This window comes from Anomaloglossus baeobatrachus, chromosome 1, assembly GCF_048569485.1.
Source record: "Anomaloglossus baeobatrachus isolate aAnoBae1 chromosome 1, aAnoBae1.hap1, whole genome shotgun sequence".
In the NCBI taxonomy this organism is placed as follows: domain Eukaryota; kingdom Metazoa; phylum Chordata; class Amphibia; order Anura; family Aromobatidae; genus Anomaloglossus; species Anomaloglossus baeobatrachus.
In genome coordinates this window covers 572,779,811-572,801,615 of record NC_134353.1, presented here as the reverse complement: position 1 = coordinate 572,801,615, position 21,805 = coordinate 572,779,811, and the positions used below count along the sequence as shown (strand labels likewise).

At 44.7% G+C, this 21,805-nt stretch overlaps 1 protein-coding gene across 2 annotated transcripts in view; it reads left to right on the top strand.

The window, feature by feature from the left end:
* Positions 1 to 21,805, top strand: part of RIC1 (RIC1 partner of RAB6A GEF complex) — a 212,419-nt gene that overhangs the window by 39,566 nt on the left and 151,048 nt on the right. For both annotated transcript variants that reach the window (XM_075317531.1, XM_075317521.1), the window contains exon 3: positions 20,827 to 20,906. In XM_075317531.1, coding sequence (XP_075173646.1) covers positions 20,827 to 20,906 — 80 coding nt within the window. The remainder of the gene's footprint in view (positions 1 to 20,826; positions 20,907 to 21,805) is intronic.

Below are 21,805 nucleotides of genomic sequence, written 5' to 3'. Positions count from 1 at the left end.
CTTTTCCAGGTTTGTCTGTCTGGAGAGGCTGGGGGCATAGACATCACAGGAGACGCTGGGGGGTATACACTACAGTTCAAACGTTTGTGGTCACCCAGACAATTTTGTCTTTACCATGAAGAATCATACTTTTATCTATCAAATGAGTTGCATAATGAATAGAAAATATAGTCCTGACATTGACTAGGTTAGAAATAATGAATTTTACTTGAAATAATAATTTTCTCCTTCACACTTTGCTTTTGGCACACAATGCTCCTTTGCAGCAATTCCAGCTTTGCAGACCTTTTAGCATTCTAGCTGTTAATTTGCTGAGGTAATCTGGAGATATTCCCCCCCCCCCCTCCCTCAAGTTGGATTGGCTTGATGGGCACTTTTTGGTACCATACGGTCAAGCTGCTCCCACAACAGCTCAATAGGGTTGAGATCTGGTGACTGGGCTGGCCACTCCATTACAGATAGAATACCAGCTGCCTGCTTCTTCCCTAAATAGTTCATGCATAATTTGGAGGTGTGCTCATTGTCCTGTTGTAGGATGAAATTGGCTGCAATCAAGCACTGTCCACAGGGTATGGCATGACATTGCAAAATGGAGTGATAGCCTTCCTTATTCAAAATCCCTTTTACCTTATACAAATCTCCCACTTTACCAGCATCAAAACAACCCCAGACCATCACATTACCTCCACCATGCTTGACAGATGGCGGCAGGCACTCGTCCAGCATCTTTTCAGTTGTTCTGCGTCTCACAAATGTTCTTCTGTGTCATTCAAACACCTCAAACTTCAATTCGTCTGTCCATGACACCTTTTTTCCAATATTCCTCTGTGTGTTCTTTTGCCCATAGTAATCTTTTCCTTTTATCATCCAGTCTCAGATATGGCTTTTTCTTTGCCACTCTGCCCTGAAGGCCAGCATCTCTGAGTCGCCTCTTCACTGTAGATGTTGACACTGGCGTTTTGCGGGTACTATTTAATGAAGCTGCCAGTTGTGGACCTGAGGCGTCAATTTATCAAATTAAAGACTCTAATGTACTGTACTTGTCTTGTTGTGCAGCGGGGCCTCCCACTTTTCTTTCTACTCTGGTTAGAGCCTGTTTTGCGCTCCCCTGAAGGGAGTAGTACACACCATTGTAGGAAATGTTCAGTTTCTTGGCAATTTCTTGCATGGAATATCCTTCATTTCTAAGAACAGGAATAGACTGTCGAGTTTCACATGAAAGTTCTCTTTTTCTGGCCATTTTGAGAGTTTAATGGAACCAACAAATGTAAAGCTCCAGATTCTCAACTAGCTCAAAGGAACATCAGTTTTATAGCTTCTCTAATCAGCAAAACTGTTTTCAGTTGTGCGAACATACTTGCACAAGGGTTTTCAAGGGATTTCTAAACATCAATTAGCCTTGTAACACAGTTAGCAAACACAATATACCATTGGAACACTGGAGTGGTGGTAAGCTAAGCTAACATTAACTTAAACAGAAATACACTCTAGCTTCATTGAAAAAAAAATTTTGCTTTTCTTTCAAAAATAAGGAAATATCTAAGTGACCCTAAACTTTTGAACTGTAGTGTACATTTCTCTGGAGGGGCTGGGGCGCATAAATTATGGGAGACGCAGGGGTACATAAATTACAGGAGACACTGGGAACATTAAATTACAAGAGATGCTGGGGCATATATATCACAGGAGAGGCTGGGGCAGATACATCACAGGAAGCGGGCCACAGACATCACTAGGGGGCACGGATAGCACTGGGAAAGCACGGACAGCTCTGGCGGTGGCACAGACGGCACGGACAGCTCTGGGGGTGGGGGCACGGACAGCTCTGGGGGTGGGGGTACGGACAGCTCTGGGGAGGGGGGCACGGACAGCTCTAGGGGTTACACAAGACTGAGGGGGCACACAGCGCTGGGGGCTGGCACACAGCACTGAGGGGATGGCACACCCACTACCTACTAGGGGGTGTGCGTCACTGGGGGATGGTACACAGCACTGGGGGATGGCACACACTACTAGGGTTCACACACTCACACTCTACTAGGGTGCACACAGCATTGGATTGTGGACTCACATACTGGGGGGAGGAGTCACCCACCACAGGTCCAGGAGGCATGTGCAGCAGGGAGGCTGGTAAAGCTGCTGCTCCTCTAGTTCTTCTGTGGAACGGGAGCGCTACTCACACTGCTTACCCTGCCCACAAGGTAAGCCCTGAGCAGCATAAGGACCTCATGGTATGGGCATGCAGTTGCGTGCGTGTCCTCTCATCACCAATGGGATTTAAAGGGCCGGCAGCCTGTAAGACTGGGGCTGCCGCTCAAGCACTGCGATTGCTGGAATGTGCCCGCGGGCTGCAGGAAACGTCATCGGCCCGCGAGCCAGAGGTTCCCAATCCCTGCTATAGTATTTAGCTGGACATCTAAAGATATTGGGACATCAATGAGTAAGGCTATGTTCACATAATGCATCTTTTACTGCTTTTTTAGTGCATTTTTGAGGCCACAAACATGCACCAAAATTATGCATTTCCTTCACCCAGCAAAGTCTATGAGATTTCTATTTTGCTGTCCACACTGGGCATCTTTTTTTTTTTTTTTTTTTTTTTGCTGCGGTTTTGAAGATGCAGCCAAGATTCAGCATGTCAATTTTTGCGTTTTTCCAGTGTTTTTGAGCCCTTCCAGTGAAAAGATTTGACTTAAAAAAAAAAAAAACAAAAAAAACGCATTGGCAAAATGCGGTAAAAACGCATGCAGTTTGTGTTTTTGCTGCGGGTGCGTTTTTTTGGGGCCAAAAATGCTACATCTTAGTGGTTAAGAAAAGATGCATTGTGTGAACATAGCCTAACTGGAAACCTGTAGATTTTTATAAAGCTATGTTGCTTGCTTTTTTTTTTTTTTTTTTTTTTTTAATACAAGCTGTTTTTTATAGTAATGGCAAAGCTATGAGATTCTTTATTATTTACTAACTGTAGTATCCGGGCGTTGCCTGGGATAGTAACTGTCTCTCTCCCAGTCTGTCTGTGTGTCTCTGTCTGTCTTTCTCTTTGTCTGTGTCTTTCTCTGTCTGTTTCTATCTCTCTGTATTTGTATCAGTCTATCTGTCTCCATCTCTGTGTCTGTCTGTCTCTCTTTATCTCTGTGTCTGTCTCTATATGTGTGTCGGTCTGTCTCTTTTCCAGGGCTGTCTCTTTTCTGTCTCTCGCTATCCGTCTCCCCACCAACATCATATTACCTCACACATAAGCTTCTTATACTAACAGTTTATTTTGTTCCTATAGCAACCACTAACAGTTGCTATTAATAGCCTGTAGCCTGTATTCAGTTTAATGGAGGCAGGATTTTAGATAGTATCTGTAAAGCGCACGGTTAAATTTTCTCGTCAAAACATAGTCTATGACGTTCCCTGAGTCACATGGAGTGTCTGCAAAATTTCGTGATTGTAAATGCGACGGTGCAAATTCCTTTAGCGCGCGCACACACACACACACACACACACACACACGCGCGCATACGCACACGCACGCACGCGCATACACACGCGCACACACACACACACGCACGCGCATACACACGCGCATACACACGCACACACACACACGCACACACACGCATGCATGCATACATACATACATACACACACACACGTATACATACACACTCACACACACACTCACACACGTATACATACACACTCACACATGTATACATACACACTCACACATGTATACATACACACTCACACATGTATACATACACACTCACACATGTATACATACACACTCACACATGTATACATACACACTCACACATACACATGCATACATACACACACATGCATACATACACACACTCAGCTTTATATATTAGATTTTATTTTTTTTTTCCCTAACTGAATTGGAAAACAGCCGCGTTTTGTAAATCTGCAGCATGTCAATTCTTTCAGCGTTTTGTAGCTTTTTTTTTCCACCATAGAAAACAATGAGTAAGTGAACAAATGCTACAGAAAAATCCAACCATGTGTTTTTAGTGAATACAACTAACTTTATTAAACATGTACTGTAGACAAATGACATATATTCTGCACCCCCCCAAAAAAAGGCAACAAACAGCAGAAAAAACTGCATGTTGTTATGCAGATTTTTTCCTGTTCAAATAAAAAGCTGCAAAAAAGCAATGTGTGAATATAGCCTCTCCATAATCATGCCTTAGGCTATCAGGTGGCGGTGGCAATCCAGCTCGCTTTGGGATGATGTGTGCTTGTCCTGTATTTGACCAGGCATTAGTAAATCCTATATCTGGCTTCTTGGTTCCTCTGTTTGTTTAGCTAGCTGTGCTTTCTTATATTTAGTAAAGACAAGCTGATCACGTAAAATGACTTTGTTACGTCCCCGGAAAAGTCAGGAGGTAGAGACATGTGAAGCTGACCCCCTATTAAACACCAGCACTGCATATCCTAACTATTCTAATTCTGAGACTTTCCACAGAGCAACAGCTGCTTAACTGGAGGAGCCGAGAAGTAGAGGGTTTCAGATTTCTTTCCATCAGCCGGTTTCCTGTTATTCAACTAAGGAGCCAGGGGAAGAAATAAAGAAAGCAAGGCTCACAGACTGCGGGAGTGTACTGGTTCATAGCCACATGGGGCTTCCAACCGCTTCAGCTCCACAAGTCCTTTATGTTCCACTTTGAAATCCCACCAAGACCTAACCCAGTATGACTAGGAGCTGAGAGGTCATGTATGCAGCCAGATGGATGGGGGCGGCGGGTCAGGCTATAGTTGTTTTACTTGGATGGTCCTTGTTAGGCTCTGTGCGCACTGGGAAATGGAATTTTCTTGAGAAAATTCCGCATGCTCTCAAAGATTACCGCACCCGCAGTAAAAAAACGCGGGAAACCGCACCCGAAAACCGCATGCGGTTTGCTGCGGCTTTACCGCGGTATTATTCGCGGTATTGCCGTGGTTTTGCCGCGTGCGGGTTGGGATGTGCTTTATTGCATTCAATGCAATAAAGCACATTGAAAAAAAAAAAAAAAAAAATCATTTAATTCTGAGATAGTAGATAGACAGAAGAATAGATAGAGGGATAGATAGACAGACAGAGGGATAGATAGATAGAGGACAGATCGCTGCATTTCCCACGGTCGGCAGTGAATTCACATTACCGGCCGTGGGAAATGACCGGTAATTACCTCTGCTGTCTGCTGCTTTCATTCAGCGCTGTGTCTGTGACAGTCGTGGCTGGATGTAAGCAGCGCAGGACCTGTGGATTACGCCGGAGCTGAGGATTACGCCGGAGCTTTGGTGCGGGAGGGGTTAATAAAATGGGGAATGAGGCTTGTTTGTTTTATTTAAAATAAAGGATTTTTCGGTGTCTGTGTTTTTTTCACTTTACTTACGGGTTGATCATGTCAGCTGTCACATAGACGCTGCCATGATCAAGCCTGGAGTTAATGGCGGTGATCCACCACCATCATTAACCCCTTGTATTACCTTGCTGCCACTGCTACACGGCGGCAAGAAGAGCCGGGGACACGCCGGTACTGCCGCATAATGCATGCGACAGTCCCGGGGCAGCTGCGGCTGATATTCTCGGCTGTGGGAGGGGGAGTGAGGTGGGGGACATTAACCCTGCCCCTCTCCCTCCCCAGCCTGAGAATACCGGGCCGCCGCTGTGTGCTTACCTCGGCTGGAAGGTAAATATGCAGCGGAGCCCACGTTCTTTGTTTTCTATATTTCCGTTTTCTTTCTATGTGTGTTCTATGTGTCTGTGATGTCTGTCTGTGTCTGTGATGTGTCTGTGATGTGTCTGTGATGTGTCTGTGATGTGTCTGTGATGTGTCTGTGTCTGTGATGTGTCTGTGATGTGTCTGTGTTTACTCTGCACAGCTTACTCTTCCTGTAATGACATCACTTCCCTGCAAACCGCAGACAGGCGATGTACATTACCGGAGGTAAACCGCGAAATACCGCAGGGAATAACGCAGGAAAACGCAGTGAACCGCACAGAATTTGCTGCCTGCGTTATTCCCTGCGGGATTTCACGATTAACATTGAGTCAATGGAGTGAAATCCCGCAGCGATGTGCGGAAAAGAAGTGACATGCACTTGTTTTTGCTGCGGGATTCCCGCAGCAAAACATGCAGCTGTCAAATTCCGCCCAGTGCGCACAGGATTTTTTTTCTCCATAGGATTTGCTGGTGATTCACTGCAGAGATGTTATGAACATTTTCTGCAGCGAAACATGCAGCAAATCCGCGAAAAATCCGCGGCAAAATCCGGGAAGTGCGCACATAGAACCTGACACCAGTCTGTATATTACGTATGAAGAGATAGAATCTGTGTTCTTGATTTATCCTCTCTGGCAGCGCACGCTCTGTGTTCAGATTTTACAGCTTCGTCAGTAGCACAAGTGTGTCATGTGTTATATTACCATCGTACACTATTGGTGTCCTTACATACGTTAAATATACGAGGGGCTGCTGATATGTCTTTGGCTTTGTGATCTTTTTTTTTTTGTTTCTATGGTAACAAATGTTACATCACATGAAAGTCTTATGTGTCTAATATATGTTTTCAAAATTTAGTGTTTGTTGCTCATGGCAACAGTGTTCTAGGCACGCGGAAAAACAAAATGGCGGAGTCTAATGCGATATTCACAGCAACTGAGAGCAGAAGAGTGATAAAATTCTTGTTTCTGCAAGGATATTCATGGTGTTTTGTCGCAGATATTGGAGGATCAATGCCCTTCATATTCCACAGTTAAGGACCGGGTTGCCAAATTTAAAATGGGCCACTTCAGCACCAATGATGAGGAACGTCCTAGATGACAGTGGTTATTGTTGTGGAGATCGTTGATGCTGTGCACAACCTCATACTGGAGAATCGACAAATTTTAGCTAAAGCAATAGCCGACATAATGGGGATTTCCCTTGAACGTGTTTGTGTCATTATCCATGAACATTTGGTAATGACGACGCTATCTGCAACGTGGGTCCTCAAATGTTTGACAACAGATCAGAGAAGCATGCGTGTGAAAACTTCCCCGTCCATTTGTCAGCGTTTTCAGACTGATAAGAACTTCCTGGATCAGCTGGTCACTATGCATGAGAGCTGGATTTATTTGTATGACCCTGAAAACAAATAGCAGTCAAAAGAGTGGAGAAATTCAGGGTGGAAAAATCAGCTACTAAGGTGATGTCATCTGTGTTCTGGGATAAAGAGGGCCTGCTGCTAGTGGACTACCTTCAAAAGGGTTCTACCATCAATTCAAGGTATTACATTGAACTTTTGGACCAGTTGAAGGTAGCGCTGAAGGCCAAAAGGCGCGGCAAGCTGTCTACAAGAGTTGTTCCTGCAAGACAACACCTCCGCTCCCACTGCACAAGCGACCACGGCAAAACTGGCAGAGCTGGGCTTCTAGCTTGTTGACCACCCACCTTATTCACCAGATCTAGCTCCGTCCGACTGTCATCTGTTTCCAAACCTGAAGAAACACCTCATGGGTACCAAACCTCACACCATTCTGATGCCATGGATGCTACAGATGCCTGGTTTGAGGCACAACCAAAATTCTTCTTTTTACTAGGCTTACAGAACTTGGAATACCGATGTAAGAAGTGTGCTGACATCAGTGGAGAGTATGTGGAATGTAAAGTTTCATCAACTAATCGGATTTCATTTTGGGTAAAGCCAAAGACTTTTCAGCAGCCCCTTGTATATTACATATTTGACCCTGGCAGAAATGAAAACCTGCATCTAAATGAAAGCTTTTCTTTTGTTTTGGGTTCTCCGAGGCCTTTCATAATTCAATGACATAGCTAGGAATTCCTCAAATCTGTCGTTTCATCCTCATTATTGAGTTGCCATCCAGATAACCTGTCAGTAAAAATTATGGCACAAGGTACTCAATGTATAGAGAATCATGCAGAACAAGCAAATTGCATAATAAGTAAGACTTTATTTGCACATGATTCATCCAGTTGTTTTGCCTAGAAATTTTGCATAAAACCCATTGAAATGTCACAAATTTTGGCTCAACTCCAAAGTTATGCAAAATGTTGGCGACGTTTGTATTTTTATACCAGTCCCGTCTGCTTTTCCATAGTGGGCAAAGCTGAGATGGAGCATGGGCAGGCTTTCCTTGGCAAATCCGTCTAATTTACATCACTTTAGTGGCATAAATTAGGCCCTCAATGAAATAGCAGTTCTGGCAGACATGGGAGATCTAAGACGCTCCTAATTTATTAAGAGGTGTGCACCTCCTAATGAATTTAGCGCATCCTACTCCAGCACTCCCTTCAGAAATGCAACGCCAGTGTTACCCCAATGTGTATACAACCCCTGGCAAAAATTATGGAGTCACCTGGCTCTGAGGATGTTCATTCAGTTGCTTACTTTTGTTTAAAAAAAGCAGATCACAGACATGGCACAAAACTAAAGTCATTTCAAATGTCAACTTTCTGGCTTTAAGAAACACTAAAAAATTTATGAAAACATAATGTGCTAGCCAGTATCAGTTACTTTTCAAGATCAAACAGGGGGAAAAAATTATGGAATCACTCAATTCTGAGGAAAAATTATGGAATCTTGAAAAACAAACAAAATAACACTCCAATACATCACTAGTATTTTGTTGCACCACCTCTGGCTTCAATAACCGCTTGCAGTCTCTGAGGTATGGACTTATGAGGGACAGTCTCTTCATCAATCTGGCTCCAACTTTCTCTGATTGCTGTTGCCAGATCAGCTTTGCAGGTTGGAGCCTTGTCACGGACCATTTTCTTCAACTTCCACCAGAGATTTTCAATTGGATTGAGATGCGGACTATTTACAGGCCATGTCATTGACCTTATGTGTCTTCTTTCAAGGAATGTTTGCACAGTTTTTGCTCTATGGCAGGATGCATTATCATTTTGATAAATGACTTCATCATCCCCAAACATCCTTTCAATTGATGGGATATGAAATTGTCTGAAATTTCAATGTAAACTTGGGTATTTTATTGAAGATGTAATGACAGCTATCTCCCTAGTGCCTTTACCTGACATGCAACCCCATATCATCAATGACTGGGAAAATGTACATGTTCTCTTCAGGCAGTCATCTTTTTATTTAGCTTTTCTTTATGTAAATCCCATTTCATTTAGGCGGTTTATTACAGTTTGGTCACAGACATTGATACCAGTTTTTTCCCATTTGTTCCTTCTTTGTTTTGTTGTGCATTTCCTGTTTTGGAGACATATTGCTTTGTTTCCTGTCTTGACGCTTTGATGTCTTCCTTGGTCTACCAGTATGTTTGCCTTTAACAACCTTCCCATGTTGTTTGTATTCGGTCTAGATTTTAGACACAGCTGACTGTGAACAGCCAACATTTTTTGCTACATTGCGTGATTTATCCTCTTTTAAGAGTCTGATAATCCTCTCCTTTTGTTTCAATTGACATCTCTCTCGTGTTGGAGCCATGATTCATGTCAGTCCACTTGGTGAAACAGCTCTCCAAGGTGTGATCACTCCTTGATGCAGGTGTCAGTTTTGGAAATTAAAATTTACAGGGTGATTCCATATTTTTTTCCTCAGAATTGAGTGATTCCATAATTTTTCCCCCTGTTTGGTCTTGAAAAGTAACCGTTACTGGCTAGCACGTTATGTTTTCATGATTTTTTTTTTACTGTTTTTTAAAGCCAGAAAGTTGCCATTTGAAATGACTTTAGTTTGGTGCCATGTCTGTGATCTGCCTTTTTTTAAACAAAAGTAAACAACTGAATGAACATCCTCAGAGCCAGGTGATTCCATAATTTTTGCCAGGGGTTGTAATAATGAAAGCCGTACCGCATAGCTGTATCTGTGGCACGAGAGATGCTACTAAAGTCTATGGGGTCTTGGAGGGTTTCATCATGGTTTCCTTCATATGATCAGTAATATAGATGTGTGCAGCACTATTCTTCCCATCAGATCAGTTGTGACTGACGATTGAGTCTTGGAACAGAGACTGATGGCATTGTGAACAAAGTCTAAAATGGGGGGAAGGAGTAAGCCACAACCTTAGTCATATGTTCTGATTTATATTGACTGCCTAACATAGAACAGATGAAGACCCGACTCCTCAGGATCGGCATTAATGACTCCAGTCTTGATGAAGAGCTCTTGTTGGAGTCACAACTTCCTAATTCCTGAACAGATGCACCCCTCTTAATGAATCCGGCGCGCCTGATAAGTGGCACACGCCTCCATGTACCTTGCCACTAATCTTACTCCAAACAGAGCCTGGGGTAAGATTTATGGGTAAGGTACACCACACTCCTCATGAATAGACAAACTGGTGTGCTGCCCCCATTCTGCACCATCCAGTCCCTTTGGGCGGTCATGGTGAATCTTGCATCAAAACTCCAAAAGCGGCAACATTTCTGTACAACCTTTTCATTGCACCTATGCGATATCCATCCCCAAGCACATATGGATGAATCCTGACAGATCCACCTGAATTAATTTAGAGTTTGTCAAGTTCCAGTATTTTTCAAGGCATGGATAATGGAAACCCTGTAGGACTTGGTAAAGGTGCCATTGGTAACAGATCATTGTATAACAATTTAAAGTGAATGCATCACCAGGTTTTTTTGCTTCCCCATCTGAGAGCAGCATAATGTAGTGACAGAGACCCTGATTCCAGCGATGTGTCAGTTTAGGGCTGTTTCACACATCCGGCATTTCGACGGATCTGGCACACTCCAGTACAGTGTTAATACTGTACAATGGCATCACGGCAAGCTCCGGTTACATGTTCCGGTCACATGACAGCATGTGACCAAAGCTTGCAATGATGCCATTGTACTGTATTACACTGTACTGGAGTGCGCCGGATCTGGCAATCCAGCGAAATGCTGGATGTGTGAAACAGGTCTTACTGAGCTGTTTGCCATCATTGTGATTTAAAATAATTTTCTTTTCTGCAGATCTAGCAGATATACAGAGCTCATGAATATGCTGGACTACCTGCCAGAAGGCCAAGTAGTCCTCTAATGATAAAATCACTGGTTAATCAGCAGTAGATTATCAAAACTACACTGAGCAGCTCAGAAAGTGAAACACTGCTGGAATCTGGATCTCTGCCCCTACGTCACACTGCTCTTAGGCTATGTGCGCACGTTGCGTCGGAGTACCTGCAGTTTATTCTGCACGTTTTCCTTCCCTTGGTTTTTGACCAAATGGCTTTTGACCATTTTTTAGCGCTAAAAACGCATGCGTATTTGCCGCGTTTTTAGTGCGTTTTCAGCGCTTTTTACCTGCGTTTTCACCTGCGTTTCTGCAGATGCGTTTTGTAGATCAAAACATAATATAAAGTTGGAATAGTCAAAAAGAATGGAAAAAGAGAAAAAAAATGATTTATATTCACTTTTATTATAACTATATGTAAAATCTACAATTATAATGAAATAATAGCGGTTATGCACATTTTAAGCGAAAAATTGGTGATATTTATTATTTTATAACATTTATATTTTCGGTTATTGTGTGTGTGTGTAAAGGAACATTAGAATCCTTTAATTTTGTGCCACAAAAGCATGCGTTTTTGTAGCCAAAAACGCAGTGGAAAAGCAGGTAAAAAGCATGAAAAAAAGCATGAAAAACGCAGGAAAGTTGATTTTGGTTGCATTTTGCCATTTCTCATTGACTCCAATGTTAAGGAAACGCTGCAGAAATGGCAAAAACAACTGACATGCTGCTTCTTTTTTCTCCTCACCCATGACAGCACCACGTGAGAGAGGGATCCGCCCAGCGAGGACAGGAAACCATTCTGAAATAAAAGGGCGGTACCTCTCCCCTTCGTCAGTTGGTTTCCTGTCCTTGATGGGAGACCTTGTTCTGGAATACGGTGTTTGAAGTACAGAAGCTGTATTTACCCAGCCCCGTCCGGTGTCCGGAAAAGCAGGGCGAGTCCTGCGGCGCCGTTCTTCGGGGCTGGAAGCGCCATCCACCAGCCCTTGGGGAACCTGGTATCCGTGCGGGGGTGTGCGGCAGGGCCCATCAGGGGTTCCGGACCGCCGCTCCTTCCCCCCCCCCCCCCCCCCCCTTGCGCTCCCTTGCTACCTAGGACTTCCGAATGTGGCGCACTCTGGGACGCGCGCAAGGCATGCAGGGTACAGGAGGCGTGCTTGCGTGACGTCTCCTGAAGAGGATGGCGGCGCCCATGCAGCAGCAGCGGCGGTGTTTCAGGGCAGACGCCCGCCGTCTGGACACCGCTGGGCGCATTGAAACAAGGGGAGGGGCACCTTTATGGGACCGGAAGGTGGAGGAGCAGCACAAGTGCTCGTGCCTACATCCCAAGATGGCTTCAGAAAGGCAGCAGCACTCTCTGGAGCACCGGCAGCATAGCCGTATGAACAGTCACCGTTCTAAGTGAAACAGACTTGCCCGGCCTCAATAGCCAGAAGGGCAAATCCTCTTGTGGCTCCAAGACTTCTGTGGGACCTGTGGGTGTTCCAACGAAGCCTCCAGGACCGGTACCCTTGATCTCCTGTGGTGGGTGAGTGATCTTCGTGAATGTCATCTGCATCGCTAGGTGGATTAGGGAGGCCATTGCTTAGCCTACTCATCTAGTGGGGCTGCCTTCCCTGAGGGCTTAAGGGCCCATTCCACCGGTGCGGCGTCGCCCTCCGGGGCTGACAAGACGCAGGTATCTATTGACCGGATTTGTAGGACCGCTACCTGGTCTTCACATTCTCCTTTTTCTTCCGTCACTATCGGTTGGATCTATCTTCCTCGGCTGATCTCTCGTTTTGTAGAAGGGTGCTTGAGACGTTGGTCCCTCCCTAATACGTTATTCTCTGGAAATCTCTCACGTGGTGCTGTCATGGGTGAGGGGAAAACACCTCGGTTACTTACCGGTAGCCGGTTTTTCCAGAACCCATGACTGCACCCATATATTCCCTCCCTTTTCATCCTTAGTGTGCACTATTCTGGGTGTGCATGTGTGTGTGTTATAGTTGGTGATAGAGTTAAGTTCTAACGTTTGTTGGAGGTCCTCTCAATTCTCGGTAATCAATTGACGAAGGGGAGAGGTACCGCCCTTTTATTTCAGAATGGTTTCCTGTCCTCGCTGGGCGGATCCCTCTCTCACGTGGTGCTGTCATGGGTTCTGGAAAAACCGGCTACCGGTAAGTAACCGAGGTGTTTCAGCATGGTTTTTGACCCAAAATATGGAAATGAAACGCTGCAGAAAAAAAAGCAAAGTGCAGACAGGATTTCATCTTTTCCCATAGACTTTGCTGGAAAACAAAAACGCATGCGTTTTAGCGCAAAATCGCTGCCGCTAAAAACGCTGCAGAAACGCGGGTAAAAACGCAACGTGCGCACATAGCCTTAGGTTAGGTGGCAAAAACCTGGTGTGAGATTCCCTTTAAGTGCCACATTACACACATACTCTTTGAACACTTTACACTAAGAATATCCTATCTGTGTGAATAGAACATTCTTCCCTGTCCAGTAAGGGTTTTATAAACACTTGCGGAGACCCTTGGGACTTGATATGAAGTATGCGGGCCTGGAATGCTGTAAGAATAGCCAATGACTGCCTGGCAAAATCTAACAGTCTGGGCGGATTTGCAGGTTTAACCCCTTACTGCACATGTTTTAGAATGGGAAGAAGTCCTGTATTATGGAAAGTAGGTATGACCGTATATTATCAAGCCTGGTCCAGATGGGGTTTTATGCAAAATGGGCCAAAAAGGGATCAAAACGTTGCAATAGAAAGTGTTTTGTCAATAGCAGACAATCTTCCTGACATGTTGAGTCACATGGTATGGCGAGCAAAACCGCATTAGGTTATTAGGGTTTCTGTCATAAATCTCGGTTCCCCTTTCTGCAGATGTGATGGTGACATTTCTTGGCTAACATTTATGTACGATCCTTATGCTTTTCCCCAGAACCATATCCCATTGTGACCACGGTCTGCATCTTCTTTCTTACGTCCTTTCCTGCCGGTGGAACTGATGGACATTCTTGCCTTTTCTCACCCGTATGAACTATGTAATGCTGACTCTGTCTTCTGAGTACAATTACAGATGTAGGGAGAGAAATGAAATGTCATTCTGATTCTTAAGGCCACTTTACACGCAGCAACATCGCTAGTGATGTCTGTCGATCGCACCCGCCCCCGTCGTTTGTGCGTCATAGGCAAATCGCTGCCCGTGGCGCACAATATCGCTAGTACCCGTCACACGGACTTACCTTCCTTGCGACGTCGCTGTGGCCGGCGAACAGCCTCTTTACTAAGGGGGCGGTTCGTACGACGTCACACGGCAGGCGTCCAATAGAAGCGGAGGGGCGGAGAGCAGCCGACGGAAAGTCACGCCCATCTCGTTGCCGGAGGACACAGGTACGGTGTTGTTCGTCGTTCCTGGGGTGTCACACGTAGTGATGTGTGCTGCCTCAGGAACGACGAACAACCTATGTCCAAAAGCAGCAACGACATTTGGAAAATGGACGACGTGTCAACGATCAACGATTTGGTAAGTATTTTACATCGTTAGCGGTCGCTCGTATGTGTCACACGCAACGATGTCGCTAACGAGGCCAGATGTGCGTCACACATTCCGTAACCCCAACGACATCTCGTTAGCGATGTTGTTGCGTGTAAAGCGGCCTTTAGTCTTTTCTCTGACATTTGTAATCCATTGCTGAAAATGTATTCTGAATTATGTGATCAAGAAAACATTTCTGCATCCTAGACTTTGTAATGAATCACAAATGAAATGTGGCATTGTTACCCACTGTTGGCTTTCAGTTTCTAAACGTATTGAGAAACCAGTGAAGCGATTAGCTGATGGCAAGCGGCTGTGATTCTGGTGACCTCATTAGTGTAGGTTATCAGTATAAGGTCAGAGGTGGTCTGACACGTGGTAACCCCACCAATCTGCTCCGGCACTTGTCAGGTGTAAGCAGTGGACACTGAAGTTGCCACTACCAAGTATTGCAATCCAGACCCTATTGAAGTGAATAGGACTGCAGTACCTGACAATGGCCACTACAGTCATCCTGTTCAAGCTCCATACATTGTTTACACACATCTGCCATTGGCTCTGATAATGGCTAATCAATGGGGGTGCCGAGTGTCAGAGCCCCATTGATCTTATATCGATAACCAATAATATCACAGTTTTAGATGACCCCCTAAATCTGTATAGTGTCTTGCAAAAGTATTCACCCCTTGTCTTTTTACCTATTCTGTTACATTATAAACTGTTTAAATATTGTTGCAATCTGATTTGTGTGTTATGCATCAGCACTAAATAGTCTAAGTTGGGGAGAAACGTTAGAAAGATATAGGCAAAAATTTAATTTATGGGATAAAGTCAATCAAAATTGCCATGTGCAAACATTCACCCCTTTTGCTATGAAACCCCTAAAAATTTCTGGTGCAAGCAGTTGCCTTCATAAGTTGCTTGCTTAGTGAAAGGAAGTCCACCTGTGTGCAGTCAAAGCGTCCCAGGGTCTCGGCATATACACAATGTTTCTGAAAGGCCACAGAGGCTGTAGCACCATTAGGCAAGAGGCACTACTATCCAAACAACTCCCTGAAGGCCAAAGAGATCTCCAAACAAGTCAGATACAAGGTTGTTGAGAAGCACAAGTCGGGGTTAGGGTCTAAAAAAAAAATATCCCAATCTCTTATGATCACCGGAGCACTATCAAATCCATTATCATCAAATGGAAAGAACATGGTAACATCACAAACCTGCCAGGTGAGGGCCGCCCACCAAAACTCTAAAGCCCCCCCCGTCACATTTAACGACTTACCAGCGATCCTGAAAACGATGTGACCTGATAAGGATCGCTGGTAAGTCGCTGGGAGGTCGCTGGTGAGATGTCACACAGTCAGATCTTACCAACGATGGTCCCAACCATTCAGCAACGACTAGCAATCTCACAGCAGGGGCCTGATCGCTGGTAGGTGTCACACATAACAAGATCGCTGCTGCGTCATGAAACCGGTGACGCCACAACAATCTCGTTAGCGATCTCGTTGTGTGTGACGGGGCCTTAAGGAGGGCATTAATCAGAAAGTCAGCCCAGAGACCAAAGGTAACGCTGAAGGAGCTGCTAAGTTCCAAAGCAGAGACTGGAGTTTTTGTCCATATGACTACAATAAGGTGTACACTCCATAGACCAGGCCTTTATGGAAGAGTAGCCAGAAAAAATGCCTTTACTTAAAGACAAAAATTATATGGCTCGTTTTTAGTTTTGCCAAAAGACATGTGACTTACAAAATATATGGAGGAAGGTGCTGTGGTCAGATGAGACCAAAATAGATTTTTTTTGACCATCAAGGTAAATGCAATGTCTAGTGCCAAAACCAACGCAACTCATCACCTGAAGAACACCATCCCCACAGTGAAACATGGTGGTGGCAACATCATGCTGTTGGGATGTGTTTCGGCAGCAGTGACAGGGAAATTTTTTCAAATTGAGAGGAAGATGGATGGTGCAAAATACAGGCATATTCTTGAGCAAAAGATGTGTTTCAGTGATTTGAAACTGAGACAGAAAATGACCCAAAGCATACTGCTAAAGCAACACTGAAGTTGTTTAAGGGTAAACTTATAAATGAGTTGCCCAGACCTTAATCTAATTGGGGATCTGTGGTTAGACTCGAAGATTTCTGATCAGATAAAACCATCCTGAAGGAGCTGGAGCAATTTTACCTTTAGTAATGGGCAACTATCCCAGTGACAACATGTGTAAAGTACATAGAGACTTAGCCAGGCAGTTTGCAGCTGTAGTTGCCAAAAAAGAAGGGTCTACAGAGTACTGGCATTTTGGGGGGGGGGGGGGGGGGGTAAATAGGTATGCACTCTAAAGTTTTTTTCAGTTTTTTTGTCTTATTTGTTGTTTGCGTCACAATAAAATGAAAACTAAATGTTCCCAGTTGTAGGCATGTTCTTTACATGAACCATTGCATGCCCTCAAAAAAATAAAATAAAACTGTGAAATTCCAGCTTGCAAGGTAGTAAAATACGAAAAATGTCTCTGTGGGTGGATTGAGGGGGGGGAATACTTTTGAAACACTGGAACTATATAGGCATGTAATAGCTGCCAGATCATTCTTCCAACAGCTATCCCTACCCACTCAGATGAACATTCGATTTGGCTTTGTGTTTTTAGTGGAGAGCGTGGAGAGACTTCGAGCACCAGGTTAACTTCTATAGAATGAAAGGGGTAGTTTCAGGAGTCCCCCATACACATTAGACTGCCAGCGAACCCCACCAATATCTGCAGTCTCAGATGACTTTAAGGCTATGTGCGCACGTTGCGTTTTTTTCAGTGTAGAAAAAAACGCACCCTCTGGCAGAGGGGACAATTGTAAACAATGCGTTTTGGGAAAAAACGCATGCGTTTTTCATGCTTTCTCTTCAGGTGCGTTTTTGACCACATGATCCAGTCTAGTACACAGTGCCAGCCTTCCTGCAGAGATGTGAGTGTTGTCCACAGGAGAACGCAGCTGCCAATGCCCACGATTTGGGTTCAGGCTGCTGTGTACTTTAGCTCTATTCTACCTGCAGAGAACACTCTTGTCTCCGGAGCATAAATTGACATGCTGAGGCTCGGGAAGCCACGCCGCAGGTCCGTTTATGCTGCGGAGAAAAGAAGCACAGTGGGCACGTGATTTCTAAAAATCCTTCCACTGTGCTTCTACTGCACAACGCAGCGTTATGGACGCAGGGAAAACACTCTGCGCCTAAAATGCTGCAAACCCTGATTGTGGGCACACAACCAAAAATGCATCAATGGATGTCAAACATATATAACGTCCCACCCCCCTGCATATTCTAAGCTGGCACCCTTTAGTACCTTTCATGTGGCACTAAAGGGAGCCTAGCCTTGTATTTAGCCCAAAAACAAATACAAAATTAAAATAAATGACGTGGGGTCCCCCCCTATTTTTTGATAGTCAGTTAGGGTAAAGCAGACAGCTGTAGCCTGCAAACCACAGCTGACAGCTTCATCTTGTCTGGTGATCAATTTGGAGGGCTCCCCAAGCTGGTTTTTTTTTTTTTTTTGTTTTGTTTTTTTTATAAAAAAATAATTAAAAAAAAAACCTTGGGGTCCCCCCAAATTAGATCACCAGGCAAGGTGAAGCTGACAGCTGGGGTCTGGTATTCTCAGGATGGGAAGAGCCAGCGTTATTGGACTCTTCCCAGCCTAAAAATTGCAGGCCGCAGCCGCCCCAGAAGTGGCGCATCCATTAGATACGCCAATCCTGTCGCTTCGCCCCAACTCATCCCGTTGCCCTGGTGCGGTGGCAAACGGGGTAATAAATGGGGTTGATACCAGCTGTGTAATGTCACCTGGCATCAAGCCCAGCAATTAGTAATGTCACGGCGTCTATCTGATACCAGACATAACTAATTGACAGTAATAGCAAAAAAAAAATTTATTTGAAAAAACACTCCCCAAAACATTCCCTCTTTCACCAATTTATTGAAAAGGGGAAAAAAAATCGGTCCACAGTAATCCATTTTGGACGTCCCACGTCGACTATGGGGGGCACGCTCAGGGAACGTGTCCCCCATTTTCTAGGAGTGCAGACCCTCCATTTGAGGAGAGTGGGTGCAAAGAATCTGCACCCACACTCTCCGGGTCACAGCTGCAGAGTGCGAGCAGCAGCCAGCGTTTCTGAAGGCACGAAGCTGAGCTGTCAGCTGCTCTGCACATGTGACCGGCGTGCACTGTGAAGGAGGGGGCCGCGGGGGATCGGAGCTGCGACAGGTACGGGGGTTACCGGGGGACACCGGGGGTTAATAGGGGGTGACCTGGCAGGGCCTGGGGAGCAGTTTTCTGTCGCATGTGTTATGGCACATGCAACAGAAACAGAGGAGTAGGGCGGCCGGTGCACTGCTCTGCGCGCCGCCGTCTTAGATTTTCGGGAGGGGGTTGGGGGTCGGGGCGGGAACTTTGGCGACACCGGCTTTCCTGAACTTTGCCAGGAAGTGAGGTCAACAGGAAACCTCTTGACCTCACTTCCAGGTAAAAATGCCTGCGTTCTGTATGGCCAAAAAGCATGCGGACCGCAACAAAAATGCAGCGAACTGCGGGTGTAGCTGCGGTCTGACCAACATCATTGATTTCAATGGGTGGAGAACGCAGCTACAACACACAAAAGAAGTGACATGCTGCTTTTTTTTCCGCACTGATTTTGGGCATCCAAAACGCTGCGTTTAGAAACGCAGGGTGTGAATTGATTTTTCGGCTTTCTCAGAGACTGCTGGGGAAGCTGAACGCATGCAATTTGGCACTGAAACGCTGCAGTTAAAAACGCAGCGTTTCCGCGGGAAAAAACGCAACGTGCGCACATAGCCTAAAGCGGATCTCTCACAAAACAGCTTTTGGGTGGAAATGATGGTGCTCGGTCTTTGTGCTCCATTATTTCACTACTCAAGTGTGAAGTGAACCTCATACAACAATGAACAAATGGTCAAATTAAAAAAAATCCGTCCTAATGACCTGATTCCTCCGTATGTAATCCATTAGGCAGTCTTGTGTTTCTACTTGGCATTGAATGCATGGAGCTTGGTGCTGTCAGCGACCGCCTAAAGAGCCATTTTTTCTGGCAGAATCTTATAGCGACACGTCCTGCCAGACTGTGAGGGCATAATGTGGTTATACTATTGTTTGAAGCTACTTTCCAGTTGTTAAGCTGGAGTGTTACCTAATATTTGCTTTCTGTAGGATTGCAGCTACGCTAAAATCTATTTTTCATCACTATCAATGGCTCTTAGTATATTTTTAAAGGGAACCTGTCACCAGTTTTGGGGCCTATAAGCTGCGGCCACCACCAGTGGGCTCTTATATACAGCATTCTAACATGCTGTATATAAGAGCCCAGGCCGCTGTGTAGAACGTAAAAAAATATCTTATAAAAAATACTTACCTAAACTGTCGGTGCGGTGCAGACTGGTTGGGTGGGTGTCTCCAGTACTGGCGCCTCCTCTTTTGGCCATCTTCGTCCTCCTTCTGAAGCTAGTGTGGATGACGCGTCCGCCATCCTCCACAATAGCCGGCATTGAGGTTCCGCTCATGCGCACTAAAATACTTTCATCTGCCCTGCTCACGACAAATCAAAGTACGCCTGCGCAGGACCCCAGTGTCGGCGTGTGTGGATGACGGAGGACAAAGATGGCCGAAAGAGGAGGCACATGTACCGGAGAACTGAGACTCCCACCCGACCCATCTGCTCCGCACTGACCGTTAGGTAAGTATTCTAAAGTGTTTGTTATGTTGTACACAGCGGCCTGGGCTCTTATATACAGCATGTTAGAATGCTGTATATAAGAGCCCACTAGTTGTGGCCGCAGCCTATAGGCATACATTCTATCCTAACTAGTTAAATTGTTCTCATCCGGCTACAGTTTGTTATAAAATACCAAATCGTACTGCTTTTGTATGTACCCTTCCCTACGATCACTGTATTACAGGCTTTACATGTCATAGCAGAATATTGTATCCTGATTTTGTATGTACCCTTCCCTACGATCACTGTATTACAGGCTTTACATGTCATAGCAGAATATTGTATCCTGATTTTGTATGTACCCTTCCCTACGATCACTGTATTACAGGCTTTACATGTCATAGCAGAATATTGTATCCTGATTTTGTATGTACCCTTCCCTACGATCACTGTATTACAGGCTTCACATGTCACCCAGATTCCAGCTCCAATTTTTCAGACACTATTTGAAAAATAACGCCTGATTGTTATGGCTAGCTCCTGCTTTTGCACATTACTTATGAAGTGAATCTGTGTTTAAAATTTTATATTTCTATTTTTTTTTTCAGACTGCAAATGGATACATTTTATTCTTTGACATTATTCCTGTTGCAGAAGACAAGTATTTATATGAACCTGTGTATCCAAAGTAAGTTGTTCTTTTTGGTTTTATTTCTTTATCTGCAAACTCTTAAATGTGAATACGGCATATTCCGGTTGAACATGAAGATTTTCAGTTCCAGCGGCCATGTTCGTAGTCCCTCTTTGTTGACATGGCTGTAGCTGTGACATCACATCACGGGTCCGAGAGGTGATTGCTGCTGCCGTTGGACCTTGCAGGGATATGGAGATAGCTGGCAGAAGACAGCTGAGCTCAGTGATTAGCTGCAGTGGTCTTTTCTGTAAACGTGGAATCGCCACTGCAGCAATATCAACCAAGGTCAATATGACTTAAAATAATGGAAAAGAGAATGGACAACCGGGTAGCACAATATACAATCTGGGTTCTCCATGTTTATATGTATGCTTTACTCTAAGTGGGGGTTTGATGCCATGATCAAAGCCTTGGTGGTACTTTGCAGTGATTTATTAATGTACAGAAACATTAGTGTAAATAACACAGATCTGCACTAAACTCCTGTCTGTGGTCTCTAACGGTGAATGACTCCTCATTTCTGGTATTTGACTTGGAGCGTCTCCCTGGGAAGATACTTTCCATGTTGCTTGCTTCCAATATGTGTTCCATGTTGTGAACCTTTTAAGTGGGACGTATCTTGTCTAATCGCAGTCAATGGGTATTTTCTTTTTATTATTCCAGTCCAAGAAATTTCTACATATACGACCTAAATATTCAGTAATACTCCTGATGCACTAGCTTGTTGTGTTAGCATTTAGAGATCTTGAGTCTTAAAGGGGTTGTCTAGTAAAAATCAGCAATGGGTGGGATCAAACCGCCCGGACCTGCACCAATCAGCAGGACCAGGACTTTTTATCCCCAATAGGGCAATTTTCCCCTCATTACGAATAGGAGTGGCAGGTCTGACGCCA